This window comes from Rhinolophus sinicus, linkage group LG05, assembly GCF_036562045.2.
Source record: "Rhinolophus sinicus isolate RSC01 linkage group LG05, ASM3656204v1, whole genome shotgun sequence".
NCBI classification, from domain to species: Eukaryota; Metazoa; Chordata; class Mammalia; order Chiroptera; family Rhinolophidae; genus Rhinolophus; species Rhinolophus sinicus.
The window spans coordinates 173,797,504-173,820,783 of NC_133755.1; the positions used below are offsets into that span (position 1 = coordinate 173,797,504).

At 44.3% G+C, this 23,280-nt stretch overlaps 1 protein-coding gene across 11 annotated transcripts in view; it reads left to right on the plus strand.

The window, feature by feature from the left end:
- Nucleotides 1-23,280, plus strand: part of TIAM2 (TIAM Rac1 associated GEF 2) — a 223,415-nt gene that overhangs the window by 189,635 nt on the left and 10,500 nt on the right. For 9 of the 11 annotated variants that reach the window (XM_074333725.1, XM_074333728.1, XM_074333726.1 and 6 more), the window contains 4 exons: nt 14,305-14,484; nt 17,065-17,133; nt 17,690-17,815; nt 18,637-18,745. In XM_074333725.1, the coding sequence (XP_074189826.1) occupies nt 14,305-14,484; nt 17,065-17,133; nt 17,690-17,815; nt 18,637-18,745 (484 nt within the window). The other 2 variants (XM_074333732.1, XM_074333731.1) reach the window with 2 other exon arrangements.

A 23,280-nucleotide genomic window follows, 5' to 3' on the forward strand; every position in this document is an offset into this window, starting at 1 on the left:
AAGCTGTTAGATGTGCAATTGCTTAGAAATTTCCGCACTTGCCCAGGCCGGGTTTCACTGCTAACTGCTCAGAAACCGCGAGTGTTGCATAACATCAGGAGTCGTCTTCCGACACCTCCAGCTGCTTTGAGCTGGCATTGGCATCTCCAGAATCCATTCCCTTCATGGTTCATTCAGTCACAAGGTAAAGGACAATCAGATGAGCAGACTGGCCCGGCCACATCAGCCTGGTGGCTCTAGGACATGCACTGCTGTCCTCTTAGTTGCCCAGCAAGGTCTTAAATACGATGGTTTTATAGATGAGTTTCTGAGACAGGAGGACGGATTATCAAGCCAGTAATCTCAGGTGAGATTTAAGAACAATTTTCTAGATCTGATGCTTTAAAAAAGAAGTTTTTAAGTTATATTGTGTCATGGTCACGTTGTCTGATGTCGTTTGGTTTTGCTCGTACGGCTGCTGGTCTGTGCCCCTTTTCTAGCTCATCAGTTCTTCTCCTCACCAAGGAAACACAGCTTTGGTTACTTTGTATTTATTGATTTGCATTTTCTAGAAGTTTGATCAAAATTGCCTAGCCATTTATTGAAAATAATCATCCTAGTTTAAATTTGATTACTTCATTTCTGTTATTTAGTCAGTGTTAGATTTTAGAGCTTGGTTGGTGGTGAAGTCTCAGATAAATGTGTGTAAGGCAGACATTCTATATAAGATGATTATTTTGAGACCCTGTCGATAAGAAATAATCCGGAATAATGTATCAAACTTGATTATCACATTGCTTAAATCTAGTAAAAGAATTTAACTGAAACTGCACGTAAAGATGCATGTGGGCTGTATCTGTGCTCACGCCAGGTAAATGGTGCTTTGCAGTACCCGTGCCTAATTAAGGTTGTCAGGATATTAACAGATCATTTGATGTGTCTGTCACATTTGTATGATTTTTTTATACCCAAAGCTATAGTTGTTTGAAAACCTGGTTCCAAGCACTATTTTTCAGCTGAATTTTAAAACCGAAAATCCAGTCCTTTTTAAACATGAAGGGGATATGGTGGGCTTCAGACAAGTCAGAATGCTGGACCCTCTCCCTATCCCCACGCCATTCTTCATAAGTGGCTGTGGGGCATCCTAGTGGAATGGCAATCAGTAGAAGTCAGTGTGATTGTTAAAGATGTCACAAAGGGACCGACCTCGGTGGGGAATGAGAAGAGTCTTCTTCGTGGAGCTACGGTGCGGGTTATACAGTGCCAGTCAGGCCAGGCAGCCACGTCAGCTTGCCCTGCATCCATGACGGCTCTGCTTCTAAGTGGCAGCGAGAGATTGTGAATGGTGAAGTTTAAACGCTCAGAAAAGTTCCTTAAGAATTCAGAATCTGTCTGCATCAAACTTGGGCAGTGAACCGGCTTTCTGCAGCCTGCCCAATCAGAGCGCACACTCCTGTCTACCTGTCCCAGGTAGGGAGACCCGGGCTCGGTTTCTTCTGGAGAATGTTACAGGCAGAGGCAAGCACAGGCTGTTTTGTGTCTCCTTCCTCGGTGTCTGAGTGTTGCTGTCACCTTGAGTTGACTCTGATTGTCCCCATGGCCAGGACTATAACAAATGGCACATTTGCAGGTTGCATTTGGAGAGTGGGATATACTGTGTTTCCCCAGAAATAAGACCTAACCGGAAAATAAGCCCCAGCATGATTTTTGAGCATGACATCCCCTGAACATAAGCCCTAATGCGTCTTTTGGAGCCAAAATTAATATAAGACCTGGTCTTATTTTCGTGGAAACATTGTAGAAGAGATGTAAGAGGATTCATTAGGAGGATTTCATCCCCTGCTGTGTGAAGTAGGAAAAGAAAGGTGTTTGTCTCTTAATTCACCTTTGCTGGGGCAGTGAAAGGGGAGAGGCACCTGGTTCGGAGAGCTGGAGCCTCCCACTCGCTGGGGAGTGAGGGGGCTTTAGGAAAATCACCTCATCTCTGAATCCTTAGATCTCATCCGTGAAAAAGAATGGGGTTATATTTCCACAGCAGTTTCAAGGAGGTGAAATGAAAGAGAGCCACATATATGAAATGGCTTTGTAAACTGCCGCGGGCACTGAGCAGGGATGCTGACACAGCCCTTAGCGCTCACGGTGGATTTCATATCCATTATCTCCTTTAAACTCAGTTTCCCCGCAACAACCCTATTGAATAGATATTATTGGCCCTTTTCAACATGAGAAAACTGAGATGAAAGAAGTTAACTAACAGGCCAGGCCCAGCTCTGTCAGATCCTAAAGCCATTTCTTGTCACTGCCCCAGACTGCCTAGTACGGAGAATGTGGCACTGATCATAGAAGAAAGGTGAAAAAACCAACTATGCGTTTAAATCCCAGCAATATGAAATATGTGTGTGCTTACCCTTGAAATGGACTTAGAGGCAGAGCAGCTCTATTTCTTAAATGGCAGGTTTGATGTTTGAAATCTGGACACAACTTTTTGGTTCTTTAGCTTTATTTACACACTTGGCTAAGCTACACAAATGTGTTTTTTATTTTGTTTTGTTCTCTCCTTTCAAGAATCGATTTCATTGAGCTATGTAATGAAATTTTGTAGTTGCTAGTGTCAATAATTTGAAATCTCTGGCAGAAAAATTCCTGAGTCCAGGGACTCCAAGTGTTAATATCTGATATTTGCATCTGAATAGTAATTAGTCTGGTAATGTGAAGTCTAGTTTTTGTATTATATGTAGGTTGTGCTCATACGTAAATGTTTCTATCTCCCACTCAGTTTTTAACAGAGAAAATTTGTTTTAAAATCTGTCAGTATATAATGACCTTAAAATTAAAAGCGTGTAGTACAAAAAGTAGACACTAGTCTTTAAAAAAAACGACCATTTAAAACTGTGTTTTGGGGTGCATTTAAGTACAGCAATGTTGGAGAATACCACTTAGATCTGAACAGAAACACTCGTCTCTTCCCCGGGCTGATTGGGTGGTTTTCTTCTGTGCAGCTGTAGCTGAGTGTTCCCACCATGGCTAATGTCTGCATATAGCAGAGAGGTCTAGTTGTATCGAGTCTGTAATTTTGTCAGTAATTCCTAGAGAATATTTCTCTAGCAGTTTATAACCACTCACTTTTCTAATTTGAATGTACCTATTTAATGTTGAGTTTCCCATTGGTGCTCCCTCCTTATAGAATTATTTTTATATAGACCCCAAATAATAAAAAATATCCCATCCCCAAAGGGGTAGAAGTGTCTTTGTAATTGAACTTTCCATACCCTTGCTTGTTTTTGTGTTATTTGCTGCTTTTCTAGCTCTTTTGCAAGAAATAAATGGCACCTTTCAACAACAGTAAAAGTAGTGTTAAAAAATAATTCCAGCGATAGATGTCCTAATAGCATCTATCTTGTGGATTCCTACAAAGCTATTTCCTAAGATAAAATATTTGCATGGCAACAGTATGTCAGTGATGATGTCCCGGTAATAAAAAGACTCCTTAGAAAATGGTAGGGTTACATTAATTAAGAGCATTGAAGGGCAGATGACAATTTGACTGTTGGGTCTGCGTCGCTGTGAAACCCCCTGTGACCCCCACACGCCCAGCAATAAGAGGAATCTGTGAGGGTAGGGAGAACCAAGGCTTAGTTTCCAAAAGAAGGTAGACCAAGCCAACTAGAGAGAGCCAGCAGGGGATGAAACTCTACAACAATCTGGAAACTGATCTAAGATGCCCCTGGAATATCACCAGGGAACTGGAGTAGGTGCCACTGGATTATAGCTTTCTGAGCATCTTGGAAGTGCTCTCAGAGCTGAGTGCTTGGTCTGCAGCTGCCACCAGGTGTTTCCCTACATTTTATAACCAGGAGCCCACTTGAGTCACCACTAGAAAGAAAATATACTTCATAGAGAACCTAGGAAAGGAGCCAGCTCAGCAGGGGACAGTCTGGGCTTAGGTAGCTGGGCAGAGATGTCTTGAGCAAAGCTGGATACAGCCTGAGCTGTGAAACTTGAGTGTGCGGGATTTCCCCCTTGCAGGATTCAACGTATTATCCTCCGTCTTCTGTTTACAGTGTAGACTTTACCTGCCCAGAAAATTGGTGGCTAACAAACATTTGCTGAAGCTATAGTCTGTCAAGCATTTGATTACAATTGGTGTTATCGATGCGTTTTCTCTTCAAACAAAGTGAAAAAGAGAGAAAAAATATCTCAGCTCAGTACATTCTAAGACAATGGAACACTTAAAGACCTTCTCTGAAAAAATGGCTCCATAATATGTTACCAATTTCCCAGAATAACGTCAGAGACATAACTCTTGAAGAGAAATGTTGTGTTAAACCAGCAGCAAACATGGAAACCAACTAGAATGATAGTATTAAATGAAAACATTAACCACTAAAGGCAGAGTTATTGTCAATATAAAAGTTTAAATGAATTTATGATTATCAGAACAAAAGTTGGTTAGAGAAAAATGGAAGAAAATTAAAACGGAGCTAAGGACTGAGATAAATACCTGTGGATGGAAAGTGGGTGAACGGTAGAGTTGATAGATAAGAAAGGTCATATCGTAAAGTATAAGATTGCCAAGAAGATAAAAGATATTGGTTTAAAGACTTCTTTAATTAGATAAGCACAGTTAGAATGAATGTTAAGTGATACAAAGTAATCACAGAAAATGTTTAAATATAGGTCTTAATGCTACAAATCATAGGAAAAGAAAACTGAATTGTCCCATCCAAAAGCAACACAAAATAAAGTAAAAACTGTGAAGAGAATTTAAGTCATTTTTCTGAGCCCTGGATCTGAGCCAGGCAAGCGCACAGGTGTTTCTGTTTTGTTTTTGGCATAGTTGAAAGCATACCACATAAAAGGGCTTATATCTTATGTGAATCAAGATGTTATTTGCAGTCTCTGGAAAAAATATATAAAAGTCAGTTTTTTAAATTTACATTTTTAATTTCCTCACTGAAAAAATTCAGAATAAGGTGGCATAGATTATTTCGAGTTTTAATTCAGACTTAGTTTGAAAAGGAGAATATTTTTTTTGATCTGGGTTCATCTCTTTATATGAGGGGTTGGCAAATTTTTCCTGTAAATGGCCAGACAGTAAATACTTCAGGCTCTGGCAGCCACTCAGCCCTGCATTTCAGTGCAGAAACAGCCGAGAACAATAGGCTGATGAATGAGCATGTGGCCAAGTGCTAATAAAACTTTATCTGCAGCAACAGATGGAAGCCTGGCCTTGGCCCGAAGGCCATAGTTTGCTGCCCCATCTCTGCTCTCATCCACCTGTGTGTTTCAGAGCAGGGTCATTAAATCCTCTCTTCTACCAGAGGTCACATGGTTTTGTATTCAAAGTCTGGGAAAGATGCTGGCCCATGTGCACCTTCTCTTATGAGCAGGTCTCTCTATACCTCGAAAGCAAGCCCTATCTTTTTTTCTGGGTGGACAATGGGAAAGAGAAAATGCAGTACCTGGCATAGATATATTGCACAGGACGAGGTGTTTTGTGTAAGTTACATAAGAATGACATTGAAACACCCAACATTTTATGTGGAGGAGATGCCTAGATATGTAGAACGCTGTCCTAGCCCTTGAAATATCCTTGGCAGAGAAAGCATATCTTATTCATTCCTGAATTCTGACCAAACTCTGGTTAAATAAAGAAATTGAGAAGGAGGCAGGAGGCAGGCAGCAGGCGTGTGGATCAGCATCTTCCTCCCCGAAGGGAGGACTCTGGTCTGGGAGCCACTTAACCCCATGTCCCTCCCTCCAGATGCACAGCTCTGAGCTGCCTTGAGGGGAGGAGGGGTGCCGCTGACCACTGATCATTTATTGCTTGGTCCACACAAGTGCCATGGAAGTGCCCTCTGCCTTCCCAAAGACTGCCGTCCCTCTAGACATCCCAAGGCCACTCCCTCCCCTGCGGCTTTGCACAAACTTCTCCTCCTCCTCCTCTGCCCCCTAGTGCAGCTGCAGCACACCCTGCAGGGCCCTCCATATGCCTCCTCCCTGAGTTATGTTTGCCTCGGAGTCCTCACATGTCTGTCTGAGATACTGGGTGTGCCACTTTCTGTCCTCTGTCCTTCTTGCCTCTTCCCACCCTTCCTCCAGCTCTTCCTTATACTCGTGTGTGAAGGTCAAGGTTTTCATCTGTTGTGTGCAGTGCTTCATTCCCAGTGCCTAGAGCAGAGCCTGGCATACAGGAGGTGCTCACTTAAAGAATGCTAAATAAACAAAATTTGAGTTTTCTGTTCCTTTCTTCAGGGAACTCAGAGGAAATTTATTCTTCTACACTTCTAAACATAAGAGAACTGGAAAATTAAACTCCCTGTACATTTTATAAGTCTTACGGAGCGCTGGCCCCTACCCATCCCTGGCACTGTGCTAAGTATTTTTACATGTTTTCCCTCAGTGACTCTTCTCAAGGACCCTGCACAGTATGATCCTACTTTACAGGGGAGCAAACTGAGTCAGGGAGAAGCGTGTCAAGGCAGCACAACCCATAATTGCTGCAGCCAGCGTTGTAACTCCAGAGCCTATGTGCTTAAATCTCCTGTCTGGGAAGAAGGAACTGTTTAAGAAAGCTTAGCCCGAACCATGTGCTGAGGCAGTGGGTGGGAGTTTCACACTTACAGGGGGTCAGGGGGTGGAGTTTGAGTGACAAATGGGCTGCACCACCTGGACTGCAAGCTCCGCCCTCTTTAACGCCCTCACCACCATTTACTTTGCCATCTTCTGTAAAGTACATACCTCATAAGTGGCAGGGATAACTGTGGTACCATGTCAGGACCGCTGCACTCAACGCCGAGGGGGTCTCTCTCCCTACATGGCTTTCCCTCAGAGCAAGGCCCCTGCCTCTGTCTCCCGCCAAACCTCCCAGCATGACCTGACTCTCCGGGAGAGGCCCTGGGTGACCTGCAGTTTCTGGCATGCTCCGTGCTTCCCCCAGCCCCAAACTGTGCTGAGTTTAGTTTTTTCACCCTGGAGTTCATGGCTTCAATGTTCCTTGGCCCCGACCTTGCTCAGACCAGAAGAGGTCTCGCTATTCTGTTTCACAGGACCCCACACTGCTTTGGACGCTGATCATACTGGAAATACTTGCTCAGAGCTGGTCTCCCAGCCAAACTCTGGGCACTGTGAGCAAGGGATTGTGTCGGTCTCATTCATCACTGTGTCCTCAGACAAGGAGAATGCTTACTAGGCCTCTTCTGTCTCAGATGGTTTTTGTTTTTTTTTAAGTGACAGGAAAGGATTTCATTAAATTTTTAAAAAATTAAACCACTATAAAAAATTCAGATAAGCTAGAAGATCAAAATTGAGATAACTCGAAATGTAGTGTTAACCACCTCATTTATGATGTATATGTCATTCCATTTAAAAAATATGCATGTATGTTTATATATAGTGTGTGTATATATATATATAAAGTTACTTTCAAAAATGCAGACCTACGTTCTTCCCTTTCCGATAATTCATGCCTTTTTTGGGTCAACGGACAGTGATCTCTCCCATCACTGGCAATTGCCTTGTATATTTAATTGCATTTTCGGGCCACAATTTATTTAGGTTAATCTTTACATTTCAATATAAAATAAGGACTCTCATCTAACATAAGCTTATGTTTAATTTTGCAAATTACATTCCTATTCTGCCTTCAGAAATGGAGCTGTCTGGTCCAGAAAATAAAGATGAGCGTTTCCTCATCCTTTTTGTACTATTTTGATAAACATGAAAATCTCATGCCATTTCTGTAAAGTGAATGGTTGTAAAACTAGTCATCATGAGTCTGTTTTTAAACTCCCACTACATCCTGTGAAGGGGCTGAACACGAACCCCTCCCCCATCCGCTGAAGCTCCTGGGCGTAGCTCAGGCCGGGGGCTGCCCTCTCCACTCGCCTGCAGGCCCCGCCAGCTGCCTGAGCTTGGGCCGGACGTTAGCCCTGGAATTCTGACCTGGAAGGCATGGGTGGGGCAAGTACTTGTGGTTGGACGTGCAGGATGAGGGCCCACCTTTGTTCCGTGGGGGGGGGGTCCACTTCCCCTGGAATCCAGTCCATCGTGTATCTGACCAATAACCTTCCTGGGGAAGCCATTTCACCCTCTGTCCTCCTCCTGGTTTCCCTCCGATGGCAATATTTGGGGTAATATTAGATTTTTCTGTAAGTTAGGGACTTTAATAAGCTGCAGAGCAAGTTGAGAAAAAGTCCTCTGTACAATTTTTATTTTCTTTTAACTGAGGGGAGCTTTTCTGACTTCCCCAATTTGCTAGGATCTGACAGCTGACGCCACCGTTGCACTGAGATTATGTAATAGTGCAGACTCTTGCTGGCTTACAGACAAGGGACTGGTGGGTTTGTAGCACACAGTATGAGCACACACCATGCAGGACACGCCTTCCTGGGGCCGGATAGTCCGTGAGGACAGACAGCTGGCCATTTGCCCAGAGCCTCCAGCTTGGTTTTTACTTTTCCCAGCATTCTTTTTAGGGACAGGAGGAGCAGTAGGAACCTAGTTTGTCTATTTAGTACCCTGGTGTGATGAAACTCTGTGGACATTATCCAGACTTGGGTTCGGTCTATGTCAAGGGTCAGTATAGAGCTGGTCTGTCTGGTGGAGGGAGAGGAGGTCACGGGTGGCAGCTCCCGGTCTGCCACATTGATCACATATTGTGAAATGATCAGTTACCACATGGTAACGAGGGGATACTTTTAGGTCTGCATGTTGGCAAAGTCTGTTACTGCCTTCCCTCCGCAGGTTAACACCCTTTTCCTCTAACCCAGAGATTCAAAAGTAGAGCACGCTGCAAATGTCAGCTACCTGTAAGCATTTCCCTTTGAAGTAGTATCCCAAATTGTGCGGTACTTTTACTCCCTTTTGCATGGACTGAAGTGTTTTTGGAACCCAAGTAGTACAAACGGATGTCTTTGACAAGCGAGTCCACAGCACCTGCTGGCCCTAAATGAGGACCCGGCTGCAAACTGAGCCAGGAAAGGCGGGGTGGGACTCAGCTGCTGACCGGCTCTCACAGGGATTTCACGGACTAGCTACGGAATCTCATTGTCCAAAATGGATGATGCGAGGGACTTATCGTCAGTGATATTTCTTTTAGGTTCCAAAACCCACGGGGAAATCGAAAAGGCTCAGGCAGTGATGCCGCCACATGAGAGCAGGGTCAACATGCCAGCTGTCATGTGTGCCCAGGGCACAGCTTTCACTTACGGGGCCACGAGGAGGCTGGCATGCTGTTCAGTGACGAGTCTTGTACTGAATCAATTTGCGGGACTCAGAGCTTGTGGAAGAACGAGGCTCTGGACCTGAGTTTCTCCTGAGAGAGTCTGGCCACAGCGTTTGATCATCCTGAGCGGTCTTATCCTGAGAAATGGGGCTCCTTGAAAATAGATACATGTCAACCCTAATACAAGGAAGTGATAGGTGTTCTTATGCATTTGAAAGAAACAAAACAAAACAAAAATAACCCTGTCTGAATGTCTCTTTTTCCTCAATTTTGTTGAGGTATAGTTGACAATGAAAAATTTTACATGTATTTAATATGTACAACTTGATGACTTGATGTATGTACACTTTGTGAAATAGTCACTACAATCAAGGTAATGAAGTTACCTTGTTGTTGTTTTCATGGTACGAACACGTAAGATCTTAATCTGGCCATCCTGAGTGGGTTGCTCCTCCTCTATAAATAAGATCAAATCATTTTCAAGCAGAGATCAGCTTCATTGTAACCTTAAAAACATGAAAAAAACTTTTTTTTTTTTTTAAATTGCTATCAATGCTTTTCCATGTGGCACAGTTTTAGGGAAAGCTGTTTTCATTTTATTTTTAAAATTAATTCCTAAGGAAGTATTTGTTTTGTGCTCCCTTATAAAAGGTGAGGCCCATGATGACCCCAGGGTTCTTAGCACTGATCACTACCAAGCAGAAAATGCCGATCTGAGGCATACATTTCCAGTTCCGGTATTTTCTATCCTGCAATAAGCACACACTGTGTAGGCTATCGAGTCCTAACACACAGGCTGTGAACATCTGTCTGTTGCCTTTGAAGCAGCACTCCTGGGGGTGAGGAGGTGGGTGGGCATTGGCCTAGGAGAGAGGGCAGAGCTGTGTGAGGCTGAGCTGTGTTGGCCTCTCTAAGCAGAGATGCCTCCAGAGGCAGGTGGCTGCCTCCTTGGCCAACTGGAGTGTGTTTGGACTCCCCTGGGGCCAGGGGAGCCCTGACCACGTGGTGGGCAGAGGTGGAGGGAGGAACAAACTGGCTTTGCCCTGTGCTCTGCTAGATACCTGGTGGTGGTCAGCCCTGTGGTGAGCGAGAGAGAAGACAAGTCTTGTGCCATCAAGGTCCTGCAGATGCCTCTTCACTCTGTAAAGTCTGGGCAAGGATTAAATGCTGGCAAGTTTGGTGAGACCACCTGTATCTGTCTGGCATAGAGCAGGTCCTCAGCAAATGTGAGCTCCCTGTGCTCCTTGACCCGGAAGGCAATTGGAGGGGTTGCTCGATGGGACAGGTACTGTTGCTTCTGTTGCATCAGCAAGGAAATTGAAGACTCAGAAATGAGTCTTGCCCAGGACTGCCTGCAGGACTAGGGCGGAGACAGGACTAGAACTCGAGTCTTCTGCACCTCGTCTGTGCTTTTCCATCCCATCAGCATATACATGTGTGAAAAGACCCCAACCAAAATCATTCCTATTCCTAGAAATTGCTGATCAGGTACACCCAGAATTCCACCTTTAACAGTTCGATGTTTATAACCATCACTAAGAATGGAGGAACTGAAATGTAACTAAGTGATTCTTTCAGATACTACCCAAAACGCATTTACAATTATTCCTTTTAGGGGCTCTGTCTCCTTTTGATCCCAAGCAATCCTTAAGCCATCCCTAGACGACAGTTGGTCTATTTAGGGTGAGAAAGGTGCCTCTGTAGTACGTGAGCCCTTCAGTGTGGCACCTGCAAAAGTACGTTTGCTAAGAAAATCTCAGCTAATGTTCACTTTTCCAAGTTCAACTTACCAGAAGTGTTCTTAAAATGAATTCCAATTTTCTAAAATGGCAAGATACTTTATTTTTAAAATCTCGTTATTTTAACACTGCCTTGTGAGGTGTGATTTTTGACATCCCAGCAAGGCAAAGCTGCAATCTCACCAGCTGCTATTTAACTTATGGTGCATTTTGTCAGATCTTATTTTATACAATATATGCGAGTTTAATATAGATTCTGTAGCTCTGGAGATTATTTTTCTGGATTGCAAAATTATGTTGTCTGAGCTAGTGGTACAAATACCAGAATAGAGATTTCAAATAAGTGAGTTTTGGAGTCTGAGTGTTATTATCTTAGACTGTTTAGCTCAGGAGAGGACCAGACCCAAACCAGAGTCAGGGGTGCGAATATGTCTGCTTCCTCCTGTCTCATGAGCTCAGTCCACACACTTTTTATGTGGCTGTCCTTCAGTTCAGACCCTGGGGACAGAGTGCTCAGGCTGGAGACAGCACCACTCCCGGGAAACCCAAACAGAATGCTTGCTATGCTGATGGTAGACCAGTAGTTCTCACGTGGGCCACATATTAGCATCACTTGGGAAGCTTAAAAAATACCCATACCTGGGGCCCCAAAGATTCTGATTTAGTTGGTCCAGGCATGTGTATTTTTGAAACCTCCCAAACAAGGCCAGTGTGTGCCCAGGGTTGACATCCACTGGAAAGGAGGAAAAGGAAGGGGAAGGGAGGAAGACAGAATTCGGAATGGTCTGTTATATTCCCCAGCGCTCCTTTATGATGCTTGCATCCTGGAAGAGAAGGGCAGCCACCTTTTGGCTGCACTGTCCTCTTTGGCTTTTGCTGTACCTCGTTAGACTTGCATGGCAAGACTGAACAGTGTTGGAGTTTCTTCAGTAATGAATCAAGATTTGGTTGTTTTAACCAAGGCATGATGAGACATTTTGATAGATCAAGTTGTTTTCTGATTGGTGCTTTGCGATCCACCTCGTTTTCTTATTCTTTGAAAGTTTACCCAGGATGAATATCGTCTGACAGGCATTACCAGAAATAGGCTTGTGTTTATAATTAAGGAGAAAAACAAGTAGATAATGTGCATATCCAGGTGAAATCATTACTATTTACACGTGCTTTGAACTGTTTGAGAAATAAATTCTATTACTTCTGTCTGTATGTCTAGCTGGAGGCTTAGTACCTGTTTTATGGTTAGTCTAACTTTTGTACCAAGATTAATATGAAAATAAAAGAGAAGCAGTTAGATTTAAAGAGCCCCGTGGCCTGGGAGTTTCCATCGCAGACATCTGTGGGGGCCTCACCTTCAGCACCCTGAGTTGGGTTTGTTACGTTACTGGGTTCATTTTCCCATTGTACCTTTGGCTCGTTCTGTGGTTCTCCCTTGGAACACACTCTTTTTGAGACTGTGTTACAACCTACTTCTTCACTGAAGCCTGCCCAGACAGCCCGTTCCAAAGTGATGCTTCAGTCGTTAATGTGTATCACATTTTTTCATTTGTTCCACACAAGCTTGTGTTAGCTAGCTTCCAGGCTGCCTTGGCAAGTCGCATCTCCTTCTGCAGGAGCTGACTTCTGTTTCTTTGGAGACCGACCAGGCCCTCAACTGGTACCCGTCAAATTGAATTGAAAGACTGGCCCAGAAGATCCATGTTGAGTTTTAATGTTGATCGTATATTTCCATCAGTTGAAGGCACTGTGTTGGGGGGCGGGTAGAATAGAGGGGAAGAGAAGAAGGGAGGACAAGAGGGTCCTGTTTTCTCTTTGAGGCACTTGAGTTTGTCAGGTGACAGCTTTTATAACCAGCATGCGTCAGGCCACCGAGGTTGACCAACACGCTTCTGTAAGTTGTCAGCGTTCTGAAATAGCCAAGCACAATCATGAATTTCAATGAGTATTAGGAGATGCTTCTGACATGTTCATCTTTTTACACTAGGCAGAGTGAGAGAGGTCAGGTATAAGAGCATTTAAACAGAAGAAACGAGAGTTTCAGTTGAGAGACAGAAAGTTGCCAAAGGCGGATGGATGTTAGTCATTTGTATTGGGACTAAGATGCTTTGTTAGTCGGTAATAATTTCAGTGTAACAGAGGTGAACTGAATACTTACTCCATCAGCCACTGAGCTAGGTATTTGACTGGCGATGACAAGTGTCCCCGCTCTTGACCGTCGTACAGACTGGTAGGTGGTAAGATGGGCTAGAATTTGTATGTGGGTAGAATGGAAAGAGAGACAAATAAAAAGACATTTTAAGTGTAACCTGATGATGCCCCAGGCACTGTGGAAGCATATAGAAGACGTGTTTGTGACTTTCAACCACAAACTGAAGGCAGAAGTTCGCAGATGGCTTCTCCTGAGAAGGCTTTATCGCCTTTACGGTGTGTAAAGTCTAATGAGGAACTTGGCCCTGAAGGCTGTTTAGTCCCCAAGATATTCCTGCTCCGTTTTGCCTCTTCATCTCTGTGATTCTGTTCCCACTTCCTGGAATGAGAATCCTCGCTCCCCCCACATTCCCTGGGTCTGGCGAAGACTACATACTTCCAAGGACCAGCTCAAGGTTCCCCTCCTCCGGGAAGGTTTGCCACGGAGCCCTTTCATACCCGCTCCAGTACCCTCCAAGCTTTGCTGTGTCATCGGCTCCCTGTCTGTGCCCCCTGCTGGTCAGGGTAGGGACCTTATGTTTTCTATATGTCTCTGTCTCTACTCCCCTTCAGTAGCATCTGCAGCAGCTCAGCCTTTGTCACTCATGACTCTGCTACTGGTCATGAGACTGCAGAGCTAAATGGTTAGATGTGAGGGCAAAACTCCACGTCCACGTGGCCAAGCCATCCTAAGGTCGCTGTGATACCACACCACTCCTGAGTCTCCCAGGGCAGTTTTCTGTGGGAGACTGAGCTGTGTGAGGCCAATCGCTGAGGGCATGGAGTGGACCAAGCAGGGCTGTCTCTTCCTGTGCTTTTAGAGAAGCCAGGCCCTTGATTTTAGAACGATCTCAGCATTATTGCAGAGAGTGAGCCTTATGCCTTATTCTCTACTTTCAGTACTAAAGAGGCATCCGTCAGACAGCTCTTAGGACAATGAAAAAGTGTCAGGTGTAATTACAGAAGGAGCATGAGCTCCTCTTTTCACTACTGGCATCTTAAATGATCGCCAGAGTGTTTTGTGGTGCAGGAAACCATTTGCGCTAGATATATGCCCCAGGAGATTCCTGAAAGAGTGCCGGGCAAAGATTGAGACACTGTTTGTTGCCTTGGTGGGCGGTGGATAAGAGTGCAGAGTGTCCTGCACATTATTCTCCACCTCTTGTCGTCTCTCAGAGTGCTGAACAGATCGCTGCGCTGTGTAGGAGTTTTAACGACACTCCGACCCGCGGCATGGAAGGACTCAGGGAGAGTCAGGACTCACCTCCAAGGCCGCTGGCCCGCCACCTCTCTGATGCGGATCGCCTCCGAAAGGTCATCCAAGAGCTGCTGGACACAGAGAAGTCCTATGTGAAGGTAACAGAAGATGCTGCGTATTTCTTCCTGTTCTTTCCTCCTGTCTGTGATGGCCAGTGTGTGTTGGCAGGGGTCCCCAGATTACACCTGTCCGGGACCCCACCATGCATGAGGTAGACACATGCTCCTGAAGAAAGGAATTGCTGAAGGGGAGGGAGGGTAGATGAGAGGATGGAAACGCTTAGAGGACTCAGAAAAAATTAGATTCTCAGCTCATTTTGTTACCAAGGTAGCTTTCACTATGGAAACAGATGTTCTAGTTTGTCATTTGCAATCTGTGGGAAGGGAGTCCATGCTGGTTTAGTAAAAGGGGGATGGAGATCACTCTAGGGAACAAGGAACTAGAGAACAGCTTGTTCACAAGTGACCGCTAATACGACCCCCGACCCTGCCTGAGGGTGGTTGCTGTGCAGGACAAAGCCCCATGATGGATGGGCTGTCATAACACAGGTGTTGCTACACAATCACAAAGGGGGAGTGGCCGAGTATCTTTAGTACCCAAAGAGTTTACTTATTTATCTCAGAAGCCTCCAGGTAGTAGTTTGGGAAACACTTTATGAAGAGTACAGGAGTTTTTTAGCTTTAAGTATTGGCTGCAGCTTTGGGCTATTTTGAGCTCCCTTCTTTGGCCGATGGCTGGAAGCAGCATGGCGCAGGGCGCTGGGCCGCGGATCCAGGCCTGGCTTTGCCTCAGTCCGCCAGCATGGCCTGTGGCGGTCCCCTCTACCTCCCTCACTTGGGGTCTGGCACTGCGTGCCCTGTCACAGCTCTGACTCGCTGAGTCCATGAGTGACGCGTTGGCACACACACACAGGTGGCTGTCACCTTCTTTCTCCACAAGACAAATCTGAGCTTCCCCTTTCATTAATGTTACTGTCATTTTGTCTGGACTTCACCGAAGGCCTTACTCACAGGTAGCCCAGGAGAACTACCCCAAGCCCCTTCCTTTGGTCCCATAGGGGAGAAAGAAAAGCGAAAGAGATGACAATTTCATTTCATTTCCCATTACGTCTTGTCCTGCTTCTAATGTGTGGAGAAGAAATGAAAATCCAGGGAGTGCAGACAGGATATCTGCATTGTCCTGTGAGCCATGATGACGTTTTCCAAGTAACTCCGTGTGCTCTGGGTATTTGAGGCTTCAGAGCCCTTCTGACATGTTGAGGACGGTCTGGAGCTCTCACCTGCAGAGTCGAGGACAGAGCCTAAGTCCCTTGTCATTATTTCTGTTGCGTTTTATTGCTAGGGCCACACTGCATTGGGAGGGTTGTCCCATGGGCATGTTGGGGAAGTGTTGAGATGGATGTGATGGGTAAAGTAGACAGAAAGGACCCTTCTCTCTGCAAGAAACCTGCACTTTGTTTTCTTAGGGCCCCAGTTGGCAGCTCTTTGCACCCACGGCTCAGTGTGGACCTGCTCTCGGTGTGTAAGTCCCCCGAGCAGCATCAGCTGGCACGAGGAATGACAACAGCCTGTCACTGTCTCTGACAAAATAACCAGCACCTGGTGTCTCACACACACATCATTTTTCTTTTTAAATTTCTTTCTGTTGTCGACATTAAACATGGAATTTTACTTGTTCTTTCCTCTAACCTGGATCTCTGCATGCGACTTGGAAATTTCAACGTGTGTGTGTTCCCTAAGATGTGATCCAGTAACTTCTCACATCTCCCTGCCGTGAAGCTGCTGTGGGATATGTGAGGGAGGGAGGTTTTTCACAGTGAAACAGTAGAAGGCACCACAGGCCTGTCCACTTTCTCTCAGGATCCACACTGGAAGGTTCTGGAAACGTCAGGGTTTACCTACTCTGCAGGTCTAGATTCCTCCACTGAAAAAAGGAGGGAGGCAGAGCCGCTGACTTTGTCGTCAACTGCTTCTGATATTTTAGGTCTCAAAACCTGTCAGAACAAGTGAAACAAGAAGAAGCAATCTTTTCTGTCACTAGTTTATATCCCAGTCTTGGCTTCAAATTGTTAAATAAATATACCCTTTATTTAAAGGGTTTTGTAAATACAGTCAACTCCCACTGCTCTGTACTCCTGCTGCTGTTCACTGGAGACTGAGATACGACCTGGATTATAAACGTTATGACGGCTAATGTTTGGAATTTTTTCCTTGCATTTGAATATGGGAGTTGAAATTCTGCTAATACTTGAACCCCCAAATGGAAGAGCCCCCCAGATCTCGTCCTGTCCCTCTCAGGACCACGTGGGAGCTGTCACTGTACTCCCTGATGCAGAGGAGGTTCCACCTGACAGAGGCTCTAGCCAGAACTCACTTCTCTGCAGGGAGACGAGGGCTCTTGCTGTGATAGTGGAAAGGCAGATCCTGGCTTTGCCAACAAGACATTTCCTTAGCAGAGTGGGAGATCAAGCACTAAAGAAAAACGTTGAATCCAGCTGCTGAATGGATTGTGGCTTTAACCTCTTGGCATTAGGGGAGCAGTAATCACTGCATTGAGGTGCAAGAATTTCAACGGGACATGAACGTCTTCGTTCCTAACGGGAGTCATCATTCCTAAGGGTTGCTGAGAACTCTTGGGTATTTTAGAGACATGTTAAAGGCACTCCTTTTGTCTTTCAGGATCTGAGCTGCCTATTTGAATTATATTTGGAGCCACTTCAAAATGAGACCTTTCTCACTCAAGATGAGGTAAGTAATCACTCTGTCCACTAACCCATAGATGAGTCTGTTTGCCCGTTAGCAGACCTATGAGATTATATGTACTAATCCCCAGAAAACATCTGAGACTTAAGGGTCTTCAGAGAGACCCACATGTGGCCTCCTCCAAAGCCATGTGTATGGCCTCTGCGACGCGAAGCACAGTGGCAACAGTTTACAAATGCAGAAGGACCATCATGCCCTTTTTGTAGTAGAAGGTGTGACCAAAAATTACTCTTTCATATGTGACTTTTTAACGTTAAATCACAGTGATTAGTTCTTTTCTACTGACTTGCATTTTTCTCCAATTTGAATTCTCGAATTTTACATCCACTTAAAAAGTTACCTTAGAATTATAGTGACCAGCACTGGAAAGCTCTCTATGCATAAACTATACCCCATAATGAATATGCTGTCTTCTTTGAAGGATTTTCTTGTGTCTCCTTCTTGGTGAATAACTTGTGCTTTGTCTGTGTGTCTGAGGGTTAGAGTGGTATCTAGATCTTTATCGCTAATACCCTCTTTTGAAATCCTCCCCTTCACATAGATGGAGTCACTTTTTGGAAGTTTGCCAGAGATGCTTGAATTTCAAAAGGTGTTTCTGGAGACTCTGGAAGATGGGATTTCAGCATCATCTGACTTTAACGTACTTGAAACCCCCTCGCAGTTTAGAGTGAGTATTTTAGACTGAAGTTTAAAGCAAAAATTGGTGGGTACAGTGCAGAATTCTCCCTTGAAAAATAATTTGTTTTATGTTGACAATGGACAAGATAAACTTAGTGCATTCATTGCACTGGTTTCCTCTGGCGGGTGGTCCAAGAAGGCTGTATTTTTGTCCTACAGTCCGAGCTTCTGGTAATCAGGGCAGCATGACTTGTGTGGCATCTGCCTGGTTGTTGACCATGCCCATGCTTTTTATTCAGCTCTACTGAAGGATGTGTAGGGCGATTGCTTCTGAACCGAGATTCGTCATCTCCATGATCATGTGACACTGGGGTGAAAAGCGTAGGTAAATTGTTCTCAGAGAGGCTTCTCTTCTATGCAGTCCTGTCTCCAGTGTGGTGGCTGGCAAGAAGCCCCTCCCGGGATGGCAGTAGAAAGGGCCAGGGACGTTCACAGACTGCATCCTTCATCCCAAGTAAAGCAGAGCCGGCTTGATTAATTAGCCTCTCAGATCACTTAGATCCCACTTTGTCAGATGTATTTTTATAGAACTTTTCTTGTCCTTTGATTGCACCCCCTGTCAATCGGCTCCTCTGCAAGAAAGTTTTCAATCAAACTACAAATCTGCTAGGGGAAAGCCTGGGCTGTTTTCCATCTGCTGTGCAAATGGGGCAGTCCTGTGCTTATTTCACTTGTTGACTTCTCTGAGGCCTCAGTTCTCTGGTATCTGAAACACAAATGTCTAGAGTCTCCAAAGCCATCAAATGCCGAACCATAGCTAGCAGACACTGACTACACCATGTCTGATGTGACTTCTCCCTCCCTTTCTAGAAATTGCTGTTTTCCCTTGGAGGCTCTTTCCTTTATTATGCGGACCACTTCAAGCTGTACAGCGGATTCTGTGCTAATCATATTAAAGTACAGAAGGTTCTAGAGCGAGGTAAGTTGCTCATAACTTTTATTGCTGTGCTTTTTGTATTTTTAATTAACAAAGACTAAATTCATATTTGACAAGTAGGAATAAGTGCAACTTTAATAGATCATTCTTGACTTTGACTTTGACAGACATTTAAGGGAAAGTTTTTGATTTCAGCGTATGGGTAACAGTGTCCTAAGAGCAGAGATGTTGTTTAGCCACGTGTCACTTTGCTGTTAAATTACATCTGGATTCCTTTTTTTTTTTTGCCAAATTCCTTGACCTAAAAATTTGGAACCATAAGCCTCTGAATGGAGGTAGAAAGGAATGTACACCATTTTCTTTTTTTCTTGTTAACCTTCTTTCTTTATTTTATTCTTAAATATTTAAAATTTTTTTCAACTACAGTTGACATACAATATTATATTAGTTTCACGTGTACAACACAGTGATTAGACATTTATATAACTTGCAAAGTGATCACCCTGATAAATCCAGTACCCATCTGACACCATGAATAGTTGTTACAATATTACTGACTATATTTCTTATGCTTTACATCCCTATGACTAAATTGTAACTACCAGTTTGTACCTCTTAATCCCCTCACCCCTTCACCCATCCCTTAACCCCATTCCCCAATCTGGCAACCGCAAAGTGTTCTCTTTGAGCTTGTTTCTGGTTTGTTTGTTTGTTTATCCTGTTTTCTGGATTCTACATATAAGTGAAATAATATGACATTGGTCTTTCTTTGTCTGACATACTCCACTCAGCACAATACACTCTAGGTCCATCCATGTTGCTGCAGATGGCAAGATATCATTCTTTTTTATGGCTGAGTAATATTCTGTTGTATATATGTACCACATTTTCTTTATCCTTTCATCTACTGGTGGACATCCAGGCTGCTTCCATATCTTGGCTATTGTAAAAAATGCTGCAGTGAACATATGGATGCACATGTCCCCTTGAAGTAGTGTTTTGGGTTTCTTTGGATAAATACCCAGAAGTGGGATTACTAGGTCTTTCTTTGTCTCTTATAATAACTTTGTTTTAAAGTCTATTTTGTCTGGTATAAGTATTGCTACCTCAGCTTTTTATTTTATTTTTTTTTCTGTTTCCATGTTCATGAAATATCTTTTTCCCATCCCTTTACTTTCAGTCTGTGTCTCTTTTGATCTGAAGTGAGTCTCTTGTAGGCAACATATATAAGGGTCTTGTTTTTTTTATCCATTCAGCCACCCTGTGTCTTTTGATTGGAGCACTTAATCTGTTTACATTTAAACTAATTATTGATATGTAGTTATTGCAATTTTATTATTCCTATCTTGAATTTTTTTTTTTTTCTTCATCTTAAAAAAGTACCTCTAACATTACCTGGAATACTAGTTTGGTAGTGAGGAACTCCTTCAGCATTTTATTGTCTGAGAAGCTCTTTATCTGTCCTTCAATTCTAAGTGATAGCTTTGCTAGGTAGAATATTCTTAGTTGTAAGTCCTTGTTTTTCATCGCTTTGAATATTTCCTGCCAATCCCTCTGACCTGTAAAGTTTCTGTTGAGAAATCAACTGACAGTCTTATGGGAGTTCCCTTGTAAGTAACTAACTGCTTTTCTCTTCCTGCTTTTAATATTCTGTCTTTGTCTTTAACCTTTGGCATTTTAATTATGATGTGTCTTGGTGTGGGCCTCTTTGGGTTCATCTTATTTGGGACTCTCTGCACTTCCTGGGTGTGTATGTCTATTTCCTTCACCAGGGTAGGGAAGTTTTCTGTCATTATTTCTTTAAATAGATTTTCAATCCCCTGCTTTCTCTCTTCTCCTTCTGGTACCCCTATGATGTGAATGTTGGCACACTTAATGTTGTCCCAGAGACCCCTTAAACTCTCCACATTTTTTTGATTCTTTTTTCTTTTTGCTGTGTTTATTGGGTGTTTTCTGCTACCTTATCTTCTAAATCATTGATTCGATCCTCTGTTTCATCTAATATGTTGATTTCCTCTAATGTAGTCTTCATTTCAATTACTGTAGTTTTCATTTTTGACTGGTTCTTTTTTATGTTTTATGTCTCCATTTTTATGTTTCCTATCTCTTTTTTTGAAGTTCTCACTGAGATCACTGAGTATCCTTATAACCAGTGTTTTGAACTCTGTGTCTGGTAAAGTGCTTGTCTCCATTTTGTTTAGTTCTTTTTTGGAGCTTTGTTCTGTTGTTTCATTTGGAACATGTTTCTTTGTCTTCTCATTTTGCCTCCCTTTGTATTAGATAGGGCTACTATGCCTCCCAGTCTTAGTAGAGTGGCCTTATGTAGTAGGTGTCCGTTGGGGCCCAGTGGTCTTCCTGGTCACCTGAACCAGGTGTTCCATGTGTGTCCCTTGTGTGGGTTGTGTTTGTTCTTCTGTTTTATTTGAGCTGTGGTTGCTGTTGGCATGTCAATGGGAGGGATTGACCCTCAGGCTGATTGGTTGTGAGGACTGGCCATGACTACAGTGGAGGAGCTGTAGTACAGGGGCTGACCCTATGGAGCAGGATTTGCTTTAGCTGGGCTCTGGTGCCTTCCAAGTGTGCCCTTTGGGTGTGTCTTTTGTGGAGATGGCTGGGTAGTGCTCTGGTGTAGTCTGAAGCTGGCTACCAGGTGTGTTGGTTCTGGGGCCTCTTGGAAGGATTTCTGTTGCAGGCCGTGGTCAGCTGCTACCTGTGCCCTGCCTAGGGACACTTGGTATGAGCAAGCTACAAAGAGATCTGCAGATGGTTGCCACTTGTGCTGAGCTTGAAGTTGCATGGGAGAGGATAAGCTGCAATCTAAGGCTGGCTGCTGGTAGTGCCAGGATTGGGGCTGTTTAGCAAGAGGTAGGAGGCACACTGAGGCCAGATGCTGCTTGTTCAGCCTTGTGAGCCTTTGAGAGATTTTAGGAATGTCCACAGCATGAGCCAAGACAGGACACTTGTATGGAAAAGCCCCTGGAAGTGGCTTGAGTGGGCCTGCAAGTTGGGTAGGGTGAGGTCCCGGGGAATCACTAGGGCAGGGCAAATGTGCTAGCCAGGTTGATGGAGACTTAGATTTGGCACCCACCTGCCCCTGCACACTGGGAGGGAGGAGGGCTCCACAAAGGACCAGTGGATTCTGCCAGCTCCTCCCTCCAGGGGAAAGCTGCCCCTCCAGCCCTCGCCCTGCAGCCAGACAACTCAGTTCCTCCCCATATGTCCCTGGTGCCTTTCGAGCTGGTGCCCCAGCGCTGGAACTCAGAGCAACTGAGTCCATCAGAGAGTAAGTCCACATGTGGTCCCTTTAAGAAGAGTGCTGGGGCTGCAGCTGCCCTCCATCTCACTCAGCCACAGTCTGCTGGTTTTCACAGCCAGAATGTATGTCTTTTCTACCTGGCACTGAAACCCTGGGATGAGGAGACTGGTGTGGGGCTAGGACCCCTTCCTTCTCAGAGGAGACCTCCACAGGTGAGATATCCCTCTCAATTTGTAATGGTCACATGCAGGTGTGGGAACAGCCTGTTCATGGCTCCACCTCTCCTATCAGTCTCAAGGTGGCTTCTTCTTTATGTTGTTAGTTGTAGGGCTTCAGTTCAGCTAGACTTCCGGCGATTTTCAATGATGGTTGTTCTGTAGTTTAGTTGTAATTTTGATGTGGTCGTGGAACAAGGCAAACACAGCGTTTACCTACTCAGCCATCTTGACTGGAACTCTCTTGTTGACCTTCTTAAGTCTGAGGAATAACTACAAAAAACCACCACCAGACAATCACCATGAAATTTATAAGAAATGTGTTAACTAAAATGAAATCCTCTTTGATAGAACTAGAAAAATCTCACATTCATTACAGCTTACATCCTGTCATTGAAGTACCTTTCATCTGTCCATACTTTTATCATCTTTATTTGCTTCAATTGAGGATTTTTATTTTTTTATGTCCAAGTAGCCTGGGTGGTCAACCCTCATTGCTCTTCCCCTTCACGCCAACAGCAAACCTTCTTCTGTGGAGCTGAGAGAGATGCCTGAGCTTTGGCCACTGACTTGTAGTGGGTCAGCTTGTGGGCAGATGGTCAGAACATTGATCCACTGGGGCATTCAGGAATGGGCTGGCTGGTCAGTCCAGCCTACAAAGTATATTCAAAGATCTGATGACAATAATGACCTTCTTTGGTTCTGCTGCTCAAGGAGCTCATGTCGCTGACAGGTGTGGAAGTATTGGAGTTTTTGTGCTGCAGTCACCATGATTGTGTCATCTACCTGAAGTTCAATCTATTCCTGTCATACCCTAAATCGGGACTGCTTAATGGAGGCTATTCTATTCCTGAAGCTTCTTTTAATCACCATACACCTCCTCAGGTTTGAGATTAGAATTCTCAGATGTCTGTCTCAGAAAGTGTTTTTCTGTCCCGTTCTTTGGAATTCTCATTTCTGGTAGCAGAGACAAGAGAAGGAAACATCACTGAGGCAGGCACAGGACATTAAGCCCTAGGCCCTGAGCAGTAGTCATTTAGCCCTCACGGAGAACATCAAACAAATACAGGTCCTTAGGAGTCTCCCCCTTTTGTACAGTGGAAACC